This window comes from Phaseolus vulgaris, chromosome 6 (assembly GCF_000499845.2).
Source record: "Phaseolus vulgaris cultivar G19833 chromosome 6, P. vulgaris v2.0, whole genome shotgun sequence".
NCBI classification, from domain to species: Eukaryota; Viridiplantae; Streptophyta; class Magnoliopsida; order Fabales; family Fabaceae; genus Phaseolus; species Phaseolus vulgaris.
This window is the reverse complement of record NC_023754.2, coordinates 12,343,313-12,363,832: the sequence shown is the minus strand read 5'-3', so window position 1 is coordinate 12,363,832 and position 20,520 is coordinate 12,343,313. Positions and strand designations below refer to the sequence as shown.

Sequence of the window (20,520 nt, the reverse complement as noted above, 5' to 3'; positions counted from 1 at the left end):
TCAAATCAAAGTTCTGGATATACAAATTCGGAACTAATATATCACTTATGGATTTCACCATCCGAAAGCTTACATGGACAACATAAATGACCTTTTAGATGTCAAGATCCGTAAGAAAACATAAATGAGTTACGGATCTCAATTCTCAGCATCATTTATAGCACACCATTTTGGGTATGAAAATCCAGAACTCATAACTCACTCTCAGATATGACCATCCGGAAGCTTAAATGAAATACGAAAATGACCTTCTGGATTTCGAAATCCAGAGTTTATAAAAATCACTTATGGATTTATGCATCCGTAAGCAAAAATGAAATCAAGGGCAATGTTACGTTTTAAATTTTGCATTGGATGCATGTCCTAAATGATATGGTGCAGGAAGAAATTGCCAAGAGAAAATATAGCTAGCTTTATTTAAGATACACCATTCCTATCCCTTTCAAAATCCCAACTGAATGTAAACTAACTTTAAACTTAATACTTAATATATAAATATTCATAATTGAATTATATTTTAATGAATAATGATGAGTATATTTCTACCAACTCTTACATTATCTAGCATACATTTCTTTCTTAGATGTAACTGAAAGTAAAATCCACTATTTTACATGAGATTAAATGATGAAATTGAACCACAAATAGAATAATTGTTTAAGTTTGAATTTTAAATATATTTTGTTCTCATCTTAATCTTAAATCATTTGAAGAGATTCTGAATCTTATTAGTGTTAACTTGGATAAAGAATTACATTATTTTGATGTATGGAAAGTCTCACTAAAGAAGGATTAGATGATCTCACTTCCTAGAGCGTCTAATGTTGAAAAAACTACTCTGAAAAGAAAGATTTGAATTTGTTCATCTTATCTTATGTGAAGATGTTGAAGATTTTCTAATGAAAGCTTATGTCAATTTGAAGATAAAAAGACTTGGCTATGGAAGCACAAGACATGCCATTATATTATCTCAAACTTTTTAAATTTCTGTTAAACTTATTAAAAATAGAGCAAATCTCCTTTATGCTTCGTTTGCATCCGAGTTTATAAAAAAGAGACTAAAATTTTTGTTTGCATTTGTTCAATTTTAAGAAGTGAAAAGCGATCATTCGTGAGAAGAATAAAAACAATTCTTTGTGTGAAGCGATGAAAAGCAAAGAAATTTACATAATATTATTAAAAGTTCAAAATTACCCTTAATTGTTTTTTATACATATAAACTAACACTTTATATATACATATATATATATATATTACAATAATAATAAAATAAAAATAAATATAATTACATATTTAATAATTATTAAAATAATTTAATTAAATATTAATATTAATAGTAATAAAAAAATAATTTTAATTTTGATTTGATTTTATGAAAATAATTTTTATATGTATTTATAATTAAAAAATTAAAAAATAAAAACAAATACTTTTTTACTCAAATTTTTTTAACTGACTCAAATCTACACAAAATATTTCTTATTTTATTATTCAAATATTTTTAAAGATAAGGATAAATTTGTAAATTTACATTTTACATATTTTAAAAAAGTTAAAAAAACTCCTTACAACCATCACATCATTCACAAACTTTAATAAACTTTCTTCACAAATCTACTCCAGTATACTTTAATCCAAACAACCTCACTTTCTTTACACTTTCCTCTCAAATCACTTCAAATTCACTTTCTCAAATCCTCTCTTCAATCCAAACACAACCTTAGAGATATTCTTCATTCTCCAAATATGTCTTGTAGCAACACTAAGTTTAATTATAATCAATGCATAAATCTAATTGAGTTTGAAAACAAAATATTTGGAAGAAAGCGAAAACAAGATCTGGAACTGATTGAGAAAGAATATATCTACTTGGTAATTCAAAACAAACGAAACATTTGATAATTGTAAGACAACATCTTGAGACAAATTCTGAGATCGATTTTGCACAAAGAAAGTAGAATATAAAATTGAGTTATAAGGAAGAACAAGGCATTGTGTTTCAACACATCTCAGTGTGCTTTTTATCGCATTTTTATCAAGTTTCATAGTCGAATAGTGCTCTTAAACTTAGATTAATTTTTCTTTTGCTTTCATCTTTCTTGTGAAAGACTAAACCTTTTGGATTGATTCCTTTGTGATTTCTCATTAAAATTTGAGGTTATATTCAATAGTGTTTTGCTCTTCAATTTTGTGTAACAATTTGTTTCAATCCTCAAGTCTTTTTGAATTCAAGTTTCTATCAAAAAATTGTTTATGATTCCGTTCTTTTCTTTAATTAGAATTCTTAGTTCGCTTAGTTCTAATAAATCTCTTGTTTGCTTAGTTCAAGAGGTAGAAGAAAAACATCTCACAAGTAGATGCTTGAAGACGAATGAGATACTAAATACTTCAATAGACGTTTGTGTTGCAAATAAGATCCTATTGAATTTGATTGATGCAATACTTGTTTTAAAAATAAGATTCTGTTGAATTTGATTGACACTTGTTTGTTTAACATCTGACGAGAGTTAAATGACAATAATTTTGGGATAACCAATAAAAAATTTATGGTGAAATAAACTTGGAAATCAACTAGTTTTCTCCATTGTTTTCTATCGTCTACTTCACTTTTTTGAACAACAAATTAAAACTCCCCTTTTACTTTACTATTATTACTAAGTTTCATTTCTTACAGATATGTTTTGAATTCTGTTTTTTGGAATCACAATTGAATTTGTTAAGAGATAACTTTAGGTCATATGATATCATCTCTACGACGTTAGATGGTCTACGTTGAAATCTGTTAAGTTTGATTGCAGAACGACAACTATCACTAACAATGATGTTGACCTTTGAACTCCCTTTATATTGTATGTAACAAATAAATAAAGCTATCTTCTGTTAGCTCATACATATACATTGCTAATACAATTGTGCAATTTCAAAATGTCAAAGTCCTGCTTTTGTCCTTTGTCATTCCTATTCTGTCAGTAAAATATAGTATGAAAAGGAAAAGGGAATCCTATGAACTCCCAAAAATTCGAGTATTTGGAAGACCAATTTCTCTCCAATTGAAAAAACTTCAAATTCCTGCCAATATTTGGAAACACAGGAAACCAGTGAGCAAAGTAAACAAGTATCACTTTCTTTCATGCATGGTACAAAAATAAGTTTGATGTATGCAAGATTACCTCAGCAATTCAGTAATATGTCAATCAGATTTATAAGTGTCCTTCTTTCCAGCAAGAATCATTGAAATTTGAAGCCCTCTACTAAATGCTTGATTAAATAGCAACCGGGTTTGAAACTCTGACACAAATGGGAACCATGACAAAATGGCTGTTGGCAAGAATATTATTAATCCCATTACATATTCATAAGCTCTGGATAGCTCTTTCACTGAGTCCCATAGTTTAGCTCCTTTCAAGCATACCTTGCATGCTTGTGCAATCTTGAATGCGAAAAAGAAGGGAACATCAATTTTTTTTGGATGAATCAAACTCTTCCTTAGAAAATTGTCTAGGATGGTTTTCAAGTAAAATATATTGCAATATATCTTCAATCTGCCTAAGACATGTCAGATTATGGTTTTATTTGGATAATTTTTTCCACAAGTGCTTTATGGGAAAAGAAAATATGAAGGTAAAATGAATTTAGCTTCTCTCACAAGCTAAAATCAACTTATGTATTCTGGATTTTGGAAAGTTAAACAAGAGAGTTTCCATAAAATTAAGTTCAAATGGGGTCAATTTGACATAAAAGACAAAAAGTTGTTCTTAATTAATGCTTCTATAACGTGCAGAAGTTTTAACTTACCAGAATAATGGCCCATCCAGAGGGCATGAAGGCAATAATGGCAGCAAACAAATCTGATATGGTGAGTCCACACACCACAAATAATACAGTCATGACTGACAAAAAGCCAAGAAAGAGAAGGGCCTTCAGAATACGAAACATGAGCTGAAAGTCGGTGCCAAATCTTCGTCTTCCCATGGATACCATCTGAGATATACAGACAGCAGAAAACAAATGAATTAGTACTGCAGAAAAGTGAACGAATATAACTGTACACTGACTAAAATGATCTAAAAACATCCTTTATGTTTTATGTCTAAAATTTAAACTAGAAACAAAAAATCACTTGATTAGTAGTCTTGTACAAAATCACTCTTGATCCCCAGCTAGAATTTGTAGATACCTTCAATACGATAAGTATTATTATTAGAACTGCCCAAGAAAGTCCAAATACCTACAATGAAAAACCAAAGGTAGTAAGATGGTGCCAACAAAACTTGTAACCATTAATAGGATTAGAGAATACACAAAAAGTGTTACTCTACCAGCAACTCCTTGTTATGATGAGTAATATCCATGTGGTAGACAATACCATATTGGTACATGAAGAAGCGAAATGCAAGAATAATCTCAAGTATTTTTCCCCTGATATTTGAGTGTTTCATATGTTCATTTTCTTCATCCCACCAAGATTCCCAGCTTTTGTCAGCTGAAATACCAATACCGCCACGATTTCCCATCCAGCGCTTCCAATCTGACCAATCATCCACAGTTTTTTGCCAATCAAAGCCAGAAGGATTAAACAAGAAAGGAGCAAACAACCAGGAAGTGGCCAAAAACCACATTGAGATTGTGATGAACAAATAAAGATGTGAGCTGCGATATGACTCCCCATAGACTTCATAAACAATCAATAGTATAAGTATCTCAAGGCCCTTCACAAAATGACTTCGTGAGTACATCCTGTAGTTTTCAGCAAACTTTGCATGGAAGACAACAAACCCACGACCAGTTGGTCTATATTTAGAGCCCCCATGTAAGAGTGTCCTTCCATAATAATGAGCTTTTGTTCCAAGCTGGAAAGTAAAGAACACAGAGGCTAGCTGCAGCTGCATGATGATAAAATCACCCAAGGCAGTGCGAAATCCCTTCTCCAAGCCAATTTCCATAACCATGGGCAGCACAAGCAGTAAGCCCAATTGAACAACAGACTGAGTTGCCAAAGCCTCTTCAAGGGCTTTGCTCTGATGTATGTTTGGACTTTGAAGAATTTCTTTCTCAACACCACTCAAAACCATATATAAACGTCCATATAAGAACACATACACAGTCAACACAGTTATCTGAAAAATTCATAACGTCCAAATACAGGCATTAGCATAAGTCCATTTTAAACATCAAAAGGAGAGACATGTGCTTTTGTATTTAGTTGTCGGGTAATATCTGTAATTGTATTGTAAATTCTAGTTTTCCAATATTTCACTATACAGTCAGTAAAACACGCCAACTCAAAATTAAGTTGTTGTCATAGATTTCTTTAAAAATTTAGGAATGTTCCCATATCAAATATCAGATTAAGATATGTGATTTTGATAGAAGATACACTTTTTGCTATCTTCCACTTTCAAAAGGTCAACACAATCTCAAATGAGCCTGAATTAAACTAAAGAGAAAACCCTCAGTTTTTCCTTCAAATCAATCTTTCAAAGATTTAAATTGTCACCATAGTAGTCCTCTATATATTGTGTCACCAAATTATTTCAACAAGGATCTAAAATGTCACTATATAGGTCCATGTGAAAGACTAAACAAATTTTTGAAAGACTAAACATTAGAGCAAGGCTACTCTAATATTTAGTCACCAATTATTTTAGGACTATATATTGCCAATTTAAGGTTTCTCTAAACTAAAGGAACCACACACATTAAATACTTATTAAGCATTGTCTACACTCCTTGTTTTATGTAGTACACGTGTCTAGGCACAGTGCGTAAATTAAGCCTAAAGAAATCACTCATTTCATGAAAAATTGTAGATAGATTTCTATCCATATATCTTAAACTAGCCAGATAAGATCCCCAAAATGAGATTTGATTAATTACCATGCTACTGAAGTAGAAACCAACTGTTGTGAAGTAAAATGACAACATTCTGTAGAAGTCAAATCGGCGTCCAAGTCGATAAACATCCCGGCTAAGTGATTGTTCTCCATTTCCATTTGCAACCTTGGCCTCGAATAGTGATATCTGATTCATGCCCACATCACGCCCCTTACCTACTTGTATGTATTCATGATGTGTGATAAATCCTTGACGTAGAGTTGAATTGAACCCTGAGAATGTCAAGCATAATTAGTCAAAAATCCCCACAAACATAAATGACAATATGGGCTTGAATGGAAAGCACAATTAGTAGAAAATTTAGATCCATAGGATGGAATTTACTATTAGTACCTGCAAATATATCTTCACTTAAGTTTATAACTTTTGATGCTTTGCTTAAGCCACCTCTTGTTATGTGGAACATTCGGTCAAATATATCAGGATGACCATAATGAAACCGGACCCTGCAAATTCAGAAATGTGGATTACTTAACTGGAGTAAAAAAAAGGTACTTCATAGAGAATAAAGCAAGACTGTCCCTATTCTTGTATTAAATTCAGTTGCAGCACAGAGTAGTGACCTGTCTGTGCTCTGTTCATGTTTCAAGCCTAAAGGGATTTTAGGTGGGAAAGTAGATAAATAATAAATCGAACCCTTTCTTGTACATTAACTAAACGGAGGAAACAAAATAGAGAATAAGGTAAAAGGTACAAAAAGTGTGAAAACAATATGAAAATCCCAGGGGATTATTATACATACAGTCAGTATCACAGGACAAAAAAATTGAGACTAACCTTAATGGATTTGCCAAAATTCTTTGGCCAATGGTGACAAAACTTGTCTCCTGGTTTGACATAAACCAAGCAAGTGAAGAAACACTGCAGAATAAGAAACACATAAGCATATATAACTTGTGCCAATTCAAGTTTGAAGATATAGAAGTATATATTTTCTTGATCATGAAAAAGATAATTCAAACAAAACTTAATGCATACCTTCCAGTAAATATATGTTCCCTTATACCCAATATGGTGGGTTTCCGTCTCCCAGTACGTCTTTTTCGGAATTCTTCCAATACATTTCGCATTTTGAAAGCTTCTTCATAGTAGTTATCCTTAACAGAAGAAACAATGAATTAGGAGCATTGAATACAGAAAGTGCCACTTAATTTGTATTAAATTGAAGTCCATGGAAAAGTTACCTGATTCATGTCTATGGTCTGCAAGGCTTCTCCACGAGTAAATATAATGGCATGATTTTGGTTTTCAGGTTTCCCTTCCCCAATTTCTGTTGGAGGACCAGGTAGCTTGATGCGATAAATTTCCTAGTAATGCAATACAGAATAATTTGAACTAAATGTAAGGCTATTCATAACGGCAAACCAACTTAACATGAATTGAGCAAGATGTGCACGATTCAAACTATTTCATCATATAGTTAGGCACAACAGTAACACACAATAGAAAACCTCCTCAGTTTATACTTTATACCATGCAAATAATAGCACATAACATCCTTTTAGTTGAATTTCTGTCTACTTTCAATCTTTTATTTTCAACAATTCAAGAATTCCATTCTCCATACATTTGAATAAAACTTTTAAAATATGTGGTTTTATTTATAGAGGATAGAAGAGAAATAAAGAAGAATGAAAGAACTGATACTAAATTAGACGCATTACAAAGTACTGATGTGCTGCTATGTTCATAAAAACTAGAGGCTAACCTTTACTTACACTAATTATGACCTTAAGTAATTAGGAAAACGAATCATGATAAGATAGGAAAATATAGGAATCAATCCTAAGAGATAATGAGAATTCGGTAAAATTAATCTTAGAGGATAATCTTAAGATATAATACGATATTTTCATACAATTCTAAAATCAAGATTCCAAAGCTTGGAAGAGATAAACCCAGGAGATTTACGACAGCTTTTCCCATTGCCAGCAATGAGCAAACGCATTCTACCCATTGCCTCCAACCATTTCAGGATCCTCTAATCTACCAATCAAACTAAAAAATCACACCAGCACGTGGTTTGTCACATGTTAGATGCATTAATTGTCTTTCCACTATTGGATTGAGCGCTAATCATTAGGCCAAAAAGTATTAGTCAGGGTGCAACTTTTTCTACTTAAGAGCGTAACAGCCTAAGCATTACAATTCGAGTGTAACAGCCTAAGCATTACAATTCGAGTGTAACTTGGTTCGCTTAGCCTACACTATGAAACAATTGATGCCACTAGCAACAATATTTCCCTCATCAATTTCCTCAATTAATGCTACTTACAACAATCTCCTCTCAGCATTTGTCTATTTGGAATCGAACTCATGACTATGACTTGGATATCAATTGTTGGATTGAGTAATCGGTAAGCGTTTTGTAAGCGCTCAATCCAACATCCACAAGTTAATGCTAGATTATTCAATCAATAAACTTCCATAGATGGCAACCACACCAAATGCAAAAGTGAAAAAAATGAGACCCAAGATAATTTTGACTCTTCACTTATGCAAAGAAAAATTAAACAGTCATCAGATTTCACACTATTCTTTCCTTTATAGTGAGTGATAGGTATGTTTTAAAAGAACAATGTACAAAACAAAACTTTAATTTAGTAATAGTCTATGCACTGACAATAGAAATTAAATTCCATTAAATATGGAAAAAACACAGCTCGCAATAAATCATGAAACAAGGATGTTTTGTCCATACCTCATCATACTTGTCCCCTCCCTTCACAAGAACAGAGTAATAAACTTTCTGAGATTTTCCATCCTTTGTCTCTTCTGTTTCATCTATGTAAGCAACACGAAGGGCTGTATTCCTGCATGGAATGTTCCATTTTTCCATTCAAACCCATTGTTGTTTTACAAATACAAGAACTAATAAAGTTCAGCAACTGCTTGTATTGACTCACGTTAACATCAGATTGAGAATGTTATTATAGCAGCTTCTGTCTCTAGGATTTTTGGACTTCTTCTGAGAACCATACACTTGACAAGAAACAACATAGGTGAACTTTAAATCGGCCATAGCTTGTGCTTCTTCGAGAAGCTTCTTATTTGTGTCATAAGAATACATTGTCCGGTAGCCTTCAGAGAGAGCTGCATGAGAAAAGACGTGTATTTCATCTATAAATGAAAGGCTTATGCGTATCTCAGAATTTTAACTTGAACACAGTATGCAAATAGAGAAATAACCATTGTCTCCTGCAGATTCTATGAAGCACTGAAGGATCAAAGCATGCCAATAGTACATCATTCCTCTCACTAACAAAAACAAAGTTGAAAAACAACATTTAAATTGGAATGAATATTAAAATCTAGCAATGAAAATACTGTTCATTACAACCAAGACCTGTTCGATAGAGTGTCTGCCCTCTGTAAGATGCCCACTGGCGCATTAACTCCTCCTTTTCTTCTTCAGAATCTTCACTTTTTAGTCGTTCATGGAAATTGGCCCATTCATCTACAGTACATTAGTTTCAGTCAGTAAATGAGTTCACATATACAAGAGAAACAGAAATAAAAGTAAGCATATAAAAATACTCACCGGGATATATCTTGGTTAGGTAGAATAAAATTGATATCCCATCTTCATTTTCCTTATTGAGTTCTTCATCAGAATATAGAACATCTTCTTTGAAATAGGGTGTCAGAACACTGAAGCAATATTTATATAAGTTACATATCACAGTAGTATGAAGGAAAATTGTTAGGATATTAACACTAATCTAAAAGTTTAGCATTATTCGAATATGCTGTGAAGTGTATTTAGGTTTTATGTTAGAATGATCAATTGCAGATATGAGTTAGTTTGTCACCTTAGTACACTGTAATTAATGGTAAAACAACCAATAAATAACAGAGAATGTGGTTAGGTTTAAGCACAAACTTCTCCCAATAATTCTCTCAGCAAAAGTAAACAATCATCCATATTTGGGGAAGTCAACATGTAGATACTTCGATGCAACCACAATAAATGAGGTGTCAACATGTAGTGCTAACCTAGTTAGGATTATAACCTGTACAGTGATGCAATAGCTTTTTTTTATCTTGATTTGAAAAGAAACAATAAAGAGAAATGGTAATGAAAATGGACATCTGATTAGTATCTAAATCATTCTTCTCTTTCGAGCCAGTCAGAAAATTGGTTTAGTAGACATTGTGCACACAACAATTCATCCATCATTTCAACACAAAATAGAGTATACCAAAGTGTTTATTATAGAAACTGAATCAGAAACGTAAGATAGAAACTCCCAAAAGGAAAAAAAAAACTTCTCTGTATAACACTTGCAATGTACAGACAATTTACACATACAACACTGGCACTTCGAGGGTCGAAAACCTCCTACTATCAACACAATCTTTTTCTGCCTACCCTGCCCCCAGAACCTGCAAACACATATATACGCAGCTTCCTAACATAACAACCACAAAAACACTAACAAACTCTTCAGCTACTTGAATTAAATCAAATAGCTATATTTCTCTCTCCCTTATTCTCCTTTCATGGACCTTAATAGGAGGTTCTGTCCTAACAGTTTGTCCATGCTTTAAGCTCAAAGCACTCTTGTTTGAGGCGGTGGGTCATGTAAAACCATTCATGAGTTTGTCCTTAAATTTAATCAATACTCAGTTCTATTTTTTCTCTTTCCTTTCAATATATAATTAGCCTATCACAATGACTGACCTGAAGGACAACATGTCCCGAACTTTGGGAGCCTTTGGCATGTTCATAAATAAGGAATTTGCAAAGAATGTAATACGACGGCGGGCTTCTATATTTTGGGGAACATTTATGGCTGATTCCTTGACTGTTAAAAGCAAATGAAGCCTAATAACCTACAGAGAGAAAACAGAAACTTGTAAGCAACAACACATTCAAAAGGAAAAATGTAATAAGTTCACTAAATTATAATTGTCAAGACTACCTTCTCCATCACTGCTCTATTGTGTGTAAAAGAAGTGTCAACGTTGACAAACCTCTGGCCTCTCTCTAAATGATATTGCTGAGGTGTTTGCAAAAACCTGGAGAAGGAATAACCAAATCAATACTTACTATAGCGTTTAAGAAAAAAAAATCTTAAACCAAAGTTCCAGACACTGTTTCAAACATACAAATGGCCATCAACCATGACATCCTGTATGATAATTTCTACAATATCTTGCAGGACATTGACTATTTGGGATTCAAGTTTGCCGTCTTCAGATCGCTGCCAATGGGTAAAAATAATATTTATAAATCCGGAATAAGTCTTACAAGAAGGAACTGAAGTATACTGAGAAAAAAAGGTAGCATGATTGGGAAAACCTACCAGTAGAGTTAAGAATTTCTCTAATTTCTCACTGAGTGAAGGTAAGCCAGTCATATTGAATTCCTTGACAAATGTTTCCTCACGTATACACTGTTCTACTTTATCACATATACTGCTCACAACCCTGTCCCGTAGATGGAAGAAACCCAATACTCATGAGGATTCCATTAAGAAGAAAATTAAATGGGAGAACAGAGGCTATACAAGTATTTCTCTCTTACAGCTTATCTTCTTCTTCTAGCAGAAGGTGCAATATGATCTCCCTGAGAGTCTCATAGCATTCAACAACTGCTGAATACATATACCCATCACTCTTTATCTTTCTGAACAAATCATCATCAGTCTCCTTCTTATAATCTTTTGCCATGTCAACAGCAATAGGAATCTATCACATTGAAAAAAATTAGGAAAGAAGCAAAAGACACGTTCATTCATTCATAATAAACTTCTGGCCATGGGAACCACTCATATGACACACCTTACTAGCAAGCAAGAATGGAGGCCACTGAATTACAGAAACGTAACTTGCAGTGTATGGGACAAGAAGCAAATCTCTATCCCTGGACAATTAGAGTTAAAAATATAATCAGAAGCTTGAAATTCGGGACCAGGCATGCAATGCAAAATGTATCAGGCCAGTAGTTCGGACCTGTTACTGATGAGGTCTTCCTCTCTCATAGAATTTATAAACTCATTCCAAACTTGAGAGAAGTATGCAATATTATTCCGTTCATAGGTCTCATCCTGGCACCGGAAATTCATTCACAAGACATCAGATACTTATTCAGCTTTTATGTAGTTATATAGTTTCATAGTACATAAATACTAAATTTTAAAACATGAACTGCAGTACCGATTCCTCCTGCTTAGTCTTTCTGTCTCTTCCTGTCCAAAAGCGCTGGCTGAAAGCTACTGGAACAGACTGAAATCTGGACCGGAGCATTCCAAGCGTCCTTATCTAAGAGATGGAAAATATTAGGAGAAAATTACCAAGAAAAAAAAAACTATGTTGCATGGGTATGGGTACAAGCACTAGCTAAAATAAGATACAATACATACCAAAATTTAAAACTTAGGATACAAGTACACTATATATTGAAATATAATAATTATAAATTGTGTATATTTTATTGATTTATCTTGACTTCTTTATTTTTCTTAAATATATAATACGATATTTATATTGGTTTTCCATCACCATCCACTTATTGTTTGTCTTTAATATCTTGAAAAAATTATAAAAAGTATATCTGCAATCAAATTTATATAGAATCATTATAATCAAGTTAAGATAATGATCCTTTTGTTATCCAAAGAAAAAATGCAAGTCGTTTGAAGACAAGGCATTCATGCTTTGGTACAGAAGCAGCAGCATAACATATATCAGTATCTGACATGTCCACATCACCAAATTTAAAGGTATATGTATACCAAGCAAAATGTTCAATTAAAGAAAAAGAAATCATGAACAAATGTATTTTATAAGACAGCTCAGTATCAAATAACGCAATTATTTTCTTGTGGGATTAAATAAGAACTCAACTAAGAAGGGGGGATTACAAAGGTCAAATATAAAATGTTGCAATAAACATGCCACTAACCTCTCCCAAATGGCTGAAGGCTCCAATAATGCCACCAAACAGAGTGGCATAAATAGCATACCATATTTGTGTATCCATAAAATAAACCTATAAAAACATATAAAAATGGAATGAATTAATGTACAAATGTTAAGGAAGAATAATGGAATAAAATGAAGTTCGATATTCCAAAATTCCTTTCCTACTATACTTACCAGGATAATTGGAGCCCATATTGCAATGACGATACATATATTGTGAGTTTCTGTAGTGGTTACAGAATGTGAGTTGAAGCTAGTTATGCTGACAGAATAAGTAGCAAAGATAGGTAGATGTGAAAAGGACATAAAATGTTTACCATTTTCTGGAAAGAACTCATGCCACTGGTAGTTATTGATGGACATCCCCATGATTAATTTTGTGGGTCCAATAAGGGGCAATATCTGTGAAAAGATAAATTTAGTACGAAAGAGAAACAAATTTAATGAATTACAATTTAAAATATTTGATGAGTTTTGTACAATCATGACATGTACATAAAGAGGAAAAAAGAAAATACATGAAACATGATTGCAAGAATTTGGTAGTTCATTTACTGGGAATTGAGTTCATTATCTTTTTAAATTTTGCACAAATTTATAATTGAAGAGAAAATGAGAAAAAGGAGAGGCATGAGATGTTGTATCATTAATGTAATGAAAAAGTTTCCCGATTAACATAATTACATGGTTTGGAAATTATTTAAGCCAAACTCAATCTTAAAAAACTGGCTTGTAAGATGAAGATTACCTCCATTATATAGTGTATTTTGCCACTATCTCTAGTTGACCTGAGTTTTTCCCAATACACCCTCGCACATCTTGCACTATAGGATTTGGTATGTATATAACATGGTGAGTGGCCTTTTTAATGGATCTATGATAGTTTCTGAAACCATCTTGAAAGGATTGCTTGTAGTTGTGTGTTTTGTACACGCAAGAGTCATATATTTCCTTATTTAATATAATCAAATCATATTTTTAGTATCCCCCCTCAAGCTGGACAATATGTATGATGAGTTAAGCTTGTTACAAATGTTATCAACATGAGACCCCTTGAGAGACATAGTGAATTTGTCAGTCAATTGGTTGTTGGAGCTAGCAAAGTCAATAATGACAAGGTTTCACGCATAAATTTGGTGCAGGAGTAGCATAGTGGTTTCTAGAGAAGTATATTTTTTAATTACAAGGTCGTGTTAGAGGTCAAATAACACAACGAATTTTGGAGAGCAAAGAACACTCAATGAGTGCGACGATTGCTCAAGTAAAAAATACCTGGAGAACATAGCGACTATCGAGCCGCTATCAGACCACCCACGAATATCTAGACTCACACACAAGATGTACATGTCTCGACGTGATAGGGGTGTTGAAGATCCCACATCAACTGAAGGGAATGTCAATTTACAGTATATAAGTTGAAACAATCCTCACCTTACAAGCCGATTTTGTAATGATGAGTTAGGCTGAAACTCACTTCTTAATACATAACATGCAGTTTATATGGTTTATTTAAATGTTGTTGAAATGTAATGTTCTTTTTCTTATTATTATTTTTTCTTCTATATGTATTCCTCTCAGTTAAAAAAACTTAGTGTTAGGTGTGCATCAAGGAGCACGATCCAACCTTGGTGGTCGTGTGACCAATTAATCAGCCATGCACCCTTGATTGTTGATCTACATGCAATCCTTTTGTGGCACATGTCCTCCACACGCTACCTTCACGTCATCGATATCTCTCAGTGACACCTCTGTCTGACTCGTCAAAATCTTTTGTCTTTATTTTTTACTTCCTTTCCCTGTTTTGATGTGCCTATATGCTAGGGCACATGCACTCTCATGGTTTTTATGGTTTTTCTTCCCTGCCTCAAGTTTGGTCATTGTTCTTTCTATCTGAATTGGCTTCACTAGGTTATGGTCCTTTCTTCTTGGCTACTCCGACCATTACAAGTGCAAGGCTTAATTGGAAGAATTATTCGTCTTGGTATGACCACTAAGAAACAAAACTCATGTCTATTCCTGAGACAAACAAACCCTAGTGGCAAAAGATTAATTTCCAACTATGTGTTGTTTTATGGCAGTCAGTTGAGCCTGGTGTTTTAGAGATGCTCAAGTCCTTCAAAACATGTTTATCCTTTTGGAAGAATGCACAAGAATTTTTTTCTAACGAAATTCAACGTCTCTTTGATGCAACTCAAAGAGTAACTTCTCTTAAATAGACCAACCATGATATTGTCTCACATTTGACAAAGGCTAGCACTGTAGTAGAAGAAGTTAAAAGATTGCTAGGGGAAAACTTATAAGAGAAACTCAACAAGAAACTTGATAGATATTATATGGCTTTTTATTTTGAGAAGCTTATATTTAGATTGTGTTCATGTTCGTGATCCAATTCTAGTTGGTGATCAAATCCGTGCTATTAAGAAGTGGACTTAAAGCCTAACTCAACCTCATAAAACCGGCTTCTAAGGTGAGGTTAAGTTAGGCTTAAAATCCACTTCTTAATATAGTATCATAGTTATTTAGAGTCAATCCTAATGAGAGTTTGTTGGGCTTATCAGGTCACCCACTATCAGGTCGCTATCGGACCACCCATTATATAGTCCCACACTCGAGTTGACACTCTAGGTGTGAGGGGGTATGTTGGAGATCCCACATCAACTAGAGATTAGGACATTTCATAGTTTATAAGTGGGTGCAAACCTTACCTTATAAATCGGTTTTATGAAGTTTAGTTAGGCTTAAAGTCCACTTCTTAATACTCTTCAATGCCAAGTGTGTCAACGACATACATTTCTCAATTTGTGGAGGTTCATAGTCCATGGATTCTTGATTCAGGTGCCTCAAACCATATCTCTGGTAACATTTCTTCATTATCCTCCCTTTTTTACCAAAATATCCTATCTTGTTACATTTGCCAATGGATCCAAAGTGGCATCTCAAGGAGTTTGCCAAGTTTCTTTTTCTCCTTCTCTAAATTTATATTTTGTCTTGTTCATTCTTCATTGTCCTTACAATTTAATTTCTTAGAGTCAATTGACTCGTTCTTCAAACTGTTTTGTGACCTTTACTGCTAATTTCTTTGTTATACAAAAAACATGGTACGAGTCATCTTATTGGAGAAGGACATGTGTCATATGTCTTTATTATCTAAAACCAAGTCCCTCAGTGTCTTGTTTAGAAACTCCAACCCCTAAACTTTTGGATGATCGTTTGGGTCGCCCAAGTTCTACCACCTTTTCTTACATACCAGTCGGGCATAAATCACTCCTTCATCCTTACCTAAAGATACCTATTTTTGACTCATCCTCCACCACCAGATTCTCATACTATGGATCCTTTATCCTCATCACATTCTCCTAACTCTGACCATGCTTGGCCTATTACTCTTAGAAAACGTATTCAATCTACTCGTAATCCATATCATGTTTATAATTTTTTAAGTTATCATCATTTCTCCCCTTCATATTCCTTAGTTGTTTTCTTCTTGTCCACCATTATTTTTCCTAACAATGTTCATGAGGCACTTGGTCACCTTGGATGGCGACAAACCATGATTGATGAAATGCATACACTTGAATAGATTGATACTTGGGAGCTTGTACCTTTTCCTCTTGGTAAGAAGCCTGTGGGTTGTAGATGAGTTTATGTTGTTAGGGTAGGTTCTACGGGTAAAGTAGATCATTTCAAAGTTCGTCTAGTAGCTAACGGATATACTCAAATTTATGATCTCGACTATTGTGATACTTTTTCTCTTGTGGCTAAGATCAACACTATTTATGCTTTTCTTGCTATAGTTGTCATTCACCACTGACCTCTTGAATAGCTTGACATTAAGAATGCATTTCTTCATGGTGATCTAGAGAAGGAGATTTAAATGAAGCAACCTCTTCGATTTGTTTTTCAAGGAGAGTTTGCTTTAGTTTGTAAATTACATCCGTCTTTATATGGCTTAAAGCAATCACCTCGAGTTTGGTTCGGTAAATTTAGTCATATTGTGCAAACTTTTCGATTGACACGAAGCGAGGCATGTCATTTAGTGTTTTATTGTCATACTTCTTCTGGGAAATGTGTTTATTCTATATTGGTGATATTGTTATTACTAAAGATGATATCACTAGAATTGCACAATTAAAAAAGCATTTATTTAGCCACTTTTGGACCAGATCTGGGCTATCTAAAATTTTTTCTTGGTATTGAAGTAGCACAATCAAAAGAATGTGTCATCATTTCACAAAGAAAATATGTTCTTGATATTTTGAAGGAGACCGGCATGAAAAATTGCAAGTCCATTGATAGTCCTATGGATTCAAATGAAAAGTTACTGAGAGACCAAGGTGACTTTTCTCAAACCAAGAGAGATATAAGGTTGGTTGGAAAACTCATTTATCTTACTATAACAAGACTTGACTTTTCTTATCTAGTGGGAGTTATAAGTCAATTTATGCAAAACCCCCACATTGATCACTAGAACGTTGTGATTAGCATTCTCAAATATGTATAAGGGAACCCAAGATAAGAATTGTTGTATGAGAACAAGGGAAGTACTCATGTCTAGGGGTATAAAGACGTAGATTAGGCTGGTTGTCCCATTGATAGGAGATCAACCATAGGATACCGTGTATTCCTTGGAGGGAACCTTGTATCTTGGAAAATTAAGAAACAAAGTGTTGTTGCTTGATCAAATGCAGAAGTTGAATATCGATCTATGGCCCTAGCTACATGTGAACTTGTGTCGATTAAACAATTCCTTCAAGAGTTGAAATTAGTAGATGAAGTTGTATTGTGACAACCAAACAACTCTTCATATTACCTCCAATCCGGTACTTCAGGAGAGAACCAAACATATAGAGATTGATTGTCATTTTATTAGGGAGAGACTGTTGTCCAAGGATCTTATTACTGAGTTTGTCAACTCTAACGAACAACTTGCAACCATTCTAGCTAAATCTCTAAGAGGACCTAGGATTCAATTTATATGGTCCAAGCTTGGTGCATATGATCTATATATTCCAACTTGATGGGGAGTGTTGAAATGTAATGTTATTTTTTTTTTCTTGTGTACCCAACTTTAGGGTTAGTGTTTTAGGCAAATGCCTTGCCTTTTCTTTGTATATGATATATATACATAAATAAAAGTCCAACAGTGTAGGTTGAATACACTATCTTTCAGTCCTCTTGTTAGTTCAAGTGATGTGATACATAAGACAATGCACTAACAACCCTTTTTATAGTAATCTATTACTCATAATATTTGTCCTCTAAAATATTTTGTAGATATTCTAACACTCAAAATAACATGAAGGCTTAAATATGTTTTTTTGTTCTTGAAGTATAGTTGTACTTTTTTATATCTTTACAAAAACAATTCTTAACATCGGGGGTGCCTGTAACTGTTTTTTATTTTGGTCCTTGTTATTTTATTTTAGTCCTTTTAAATATCTATTTTTATGATTTAGTTCTTGTTATATGTAGATTATTTGCTTTTAGTCCCTCAAATATTTTCAAGAGACTAATTCAAAACTAACAAGATATTATAAGGACTAAAATTAAAAAATAGATATTTAATACGGACCAAAATAAAATAACAAGTACCAAAACTTCAAAAAAAAATTTACAGGGACTAAAAGTCATACAAGGTTTAGGAATCAAAACCAAAATTTACCTTATTTCAGTGCAATTTGAAAGGATATTTTGACAGAGAAAGCAAGTTAGTCATTGAAGATTTTAATCACTCTTGGAATTCAAGGCATGTTTTTTATCACTTACATGTGTTTTATTGTCAACAAGCCATGCAAATTAGAAGAAATTTAAATAAAAAATCAATTTCATAAATAATACCTCTACATAGTAGCTGAATGCTAACTTGCTAATCAGCAGCATGATCCAGAAGAGGGTGTACCTACCATAACAAAATATATTTAAAGTCATAAAATATGAAAAGATACTTAATAATACAAGCAGCAAATATTATGATTTAATTAAATACCCAATCATTAGTCTGATCAAATTTGAAGGGAAAAAAAACTATTGTCTCTATATGGGCCAAAATAGTCTTGTAAAACATATGACGAAAACCCTAAAAGGAAGTTGATAGATATATTAATCAGTATGTCTTTAACTAGGAAAGTACGTGCATGTTTGAATATTTTTGGGGTAAAAAAATCTTTGTTCTTAGCTTCTTGAAAAAGCTTTAAGGAAGAGAAAAATATTATTTTCTATTGCATAATTAAGAGATAATTATTCCGTAATTAAGTGTCGATTTCATTCTCTATTTATTAGGACAGATTTGATATCTTTGAGTGATTTGATTTGATTTGTATAACTCTAATTACCTATTATTTCTTTCCTTAATTAGGTAAACGGTCTATAAATTGAGACTGTAATCACATTTGTAAACACATCTCAGAAATACATTTCATTTATTTCTTTCAACTTGGTATCAGAGCTCTTAATCTGGGGGACTATTGCTTCTGTAATCTTTTCTTTTTCTTCGGAGCAACTTTCATTGCTGCAATGCAATTATTTTTCTGGACAACCTTCATTGCTGCAACTTTTTTGTTTTTTTTCCGTTGACCACCACTTTGTGTCGTTGACTACCACCGTCGGCCGCCAACCATCGCAGTTGACCACTGCTGTCAGAAAAATTTTCCAGCAATTTTTTTCCAAACAGGACCACCACCAGTCTTTTTCTAATCTGCAAAGCCGAACCGGTTTTGTCTTATTGTTGTCAACTCTTACCGATGTCGGCTTAAAATACAACCCCTCTTAGCTCCAATGATCTGCAGGTGTTGCAAAGCAACTATCGTCTTAATGGAAGCAACTACCTACAAAGGGAAAGAAGAAATTAAATCACCTAAAAGGGAACCCTCCATCCAATTCCGATCCTAAGTATGAAGACTGGGACGATGAAGACTCTCTTATCATGACTTGGTTATGGAATTCTATGACACCAGAGATTAGCCAAAATTGTATGTTCTTCTCCACTGCTAAGGAGATTTGGGAAAATCTTTGTTGGAGATACTCTATGAAAAAGGATATTGTAGCATGTTACGAGATAGAAAACAAGATCTTCAACACCAGCCAAGGGAGCCTTTCAATAACAAACTACTATGGTATGTTGAATAGTTTATGGATCGAATTAGAACAATATCAAAATTTGAAAATGAAGTGCACAAATGACTCACACTAGAACAATTCCTTGAAAGGGTGTGAATATTTAAATTTCTTTTTGGATTGAACTTTGAATTTTATGCAATTCGGCTTTAGATTTTGGGTAAGGAAAAACTCCCTTCTCTCTCAAAAGTTTTTCACATTGTACGAGGGAAAGAAACTCGGAGGTCAGTAATGTTGGATGGGGGCCACTTTGTTGATAGTTTAGCTCTGGCTGTTGGAAACTCTGTTGATCATTCAGCTCTGGCTACTAGCAAGGGCCCTATAAGAGGTCCATTCTCTTCATTGGGAAAGCCTCCCACAAAGGCTAATCGTGATGATCGTTGGTGCAACTATTGTAAGAAGACGGGTCGTACTAAGGAAAGGTGCTTCAAACTTCATGGAAAGGAGAAGGTCTTGGAACGCACCAGAGGATTCAAAGATACCATACAAAGGCATGCTAATCAAGCATCATCTGACTTTGAAAGTGTGGCGAGCCTACCTTTCCCTCAAATAGCAGAGAAGGTCCCAACTTTTAACAAAGAA

General features: G+C 33.6%; 1 protein-coding gene across 1 annotated transcript in view; it reads right to left on the bottom strand.

Moving 5' to 3' along the window:
- Positions 1-2,824: 2,824 nt before the first annotated feature.
- Positions 2,825-20,520, bottom strand: part of LOC137831122 (callose synthase 7-like) — a 34,940-nt gene continuing 17,244 nt past the window's right edge. Inside the window, exons 17-43 of the mRNA XM_068638664.1 lie at positions 18,664-18,724; positions 13,143-13,227; positions 13,000-13,049; positions 12,806-12,892; positions 12,058-12,162; positions 11,854-11,948; positions 11,683-11,764; positions 11,426-11,589; positions 11,205-11,328; positions 11,008-11,102; positions 10,821-10,917; positions 10,580-10,731; positions 9,437-9,546; positions 9,242-9,352; positions 9,085-9,153; positions 8,802-8,988; positions 8,597-8,708; positions 7,080-7,202; positions 6,874-6,992; positions 6,673-6,756; positions 6,229-6,341; positions 5,878-6,107; positions 4,320-5,117; positions 4,178-4,228; positions 3,796-3,981; positions 3,171-3,430; positions 2,825-3,069 (exon numbers count right to left, since the gene is read on the bottom strand). Coding sequence (XP_068494765.1) covers positions 3,191-3,430; positions 3,796-3,981; positions 4,178-4,228; positions 4,320-5,117; positions 5,878-6,107; positions 6,229-6,341; positions 6,673-6,756; positions 6,874-6,992; positions 7,080-7,202; positions 8,597-8,708; positions 8,802-8,988; positions 9,085-9,153; positions 9,242-9,352; positions 9,437-9,546; positions 10,580-10,731; positions 10,821-10,917; positions 11,008-11,102; positions 11,205-11,328; positions 11,426-11,589; positions 11,683-11,764; positions 11,854-11,948; positions 12,058-12,162; positions 12,806-12,892; positions 13,000-13,049; positions 13,143-13,227; positions 18,664-18,724 — 3,730 coding nt within the window. The 3' untranslated portion in view covers positions 2,825-3,069; positions 3,171-3,190. The remainder of the gene's footprint in view (positions 3,070-3,170; positions 3,431-3,795; positions 3,982-4,177; positions 4,229-4,319; positions 5,118-5,877; positions 6,108-6,228; positions 6,342-6,672; positions 6,757-6,873; positions 6,993-7,079; positions 7,203-8,596; positions 8,709-8,801; positions 8,989-9,084; positions 9,154-9,241; positions 9,353-9,436; positions 9,547-10,579; positions 10,732-10,820; positions 10,918-11,007; positions 11,103-11,204; positions 11,329-11,425; positions 11,590-11,682; positions 11,765-11,853; positions 11,949-12,057; positions 12,163-12,805; positions 12,893-12,999; positions 13,050-13,142; positions 13,228-18,663; positions 18,725-20,520) is intronic.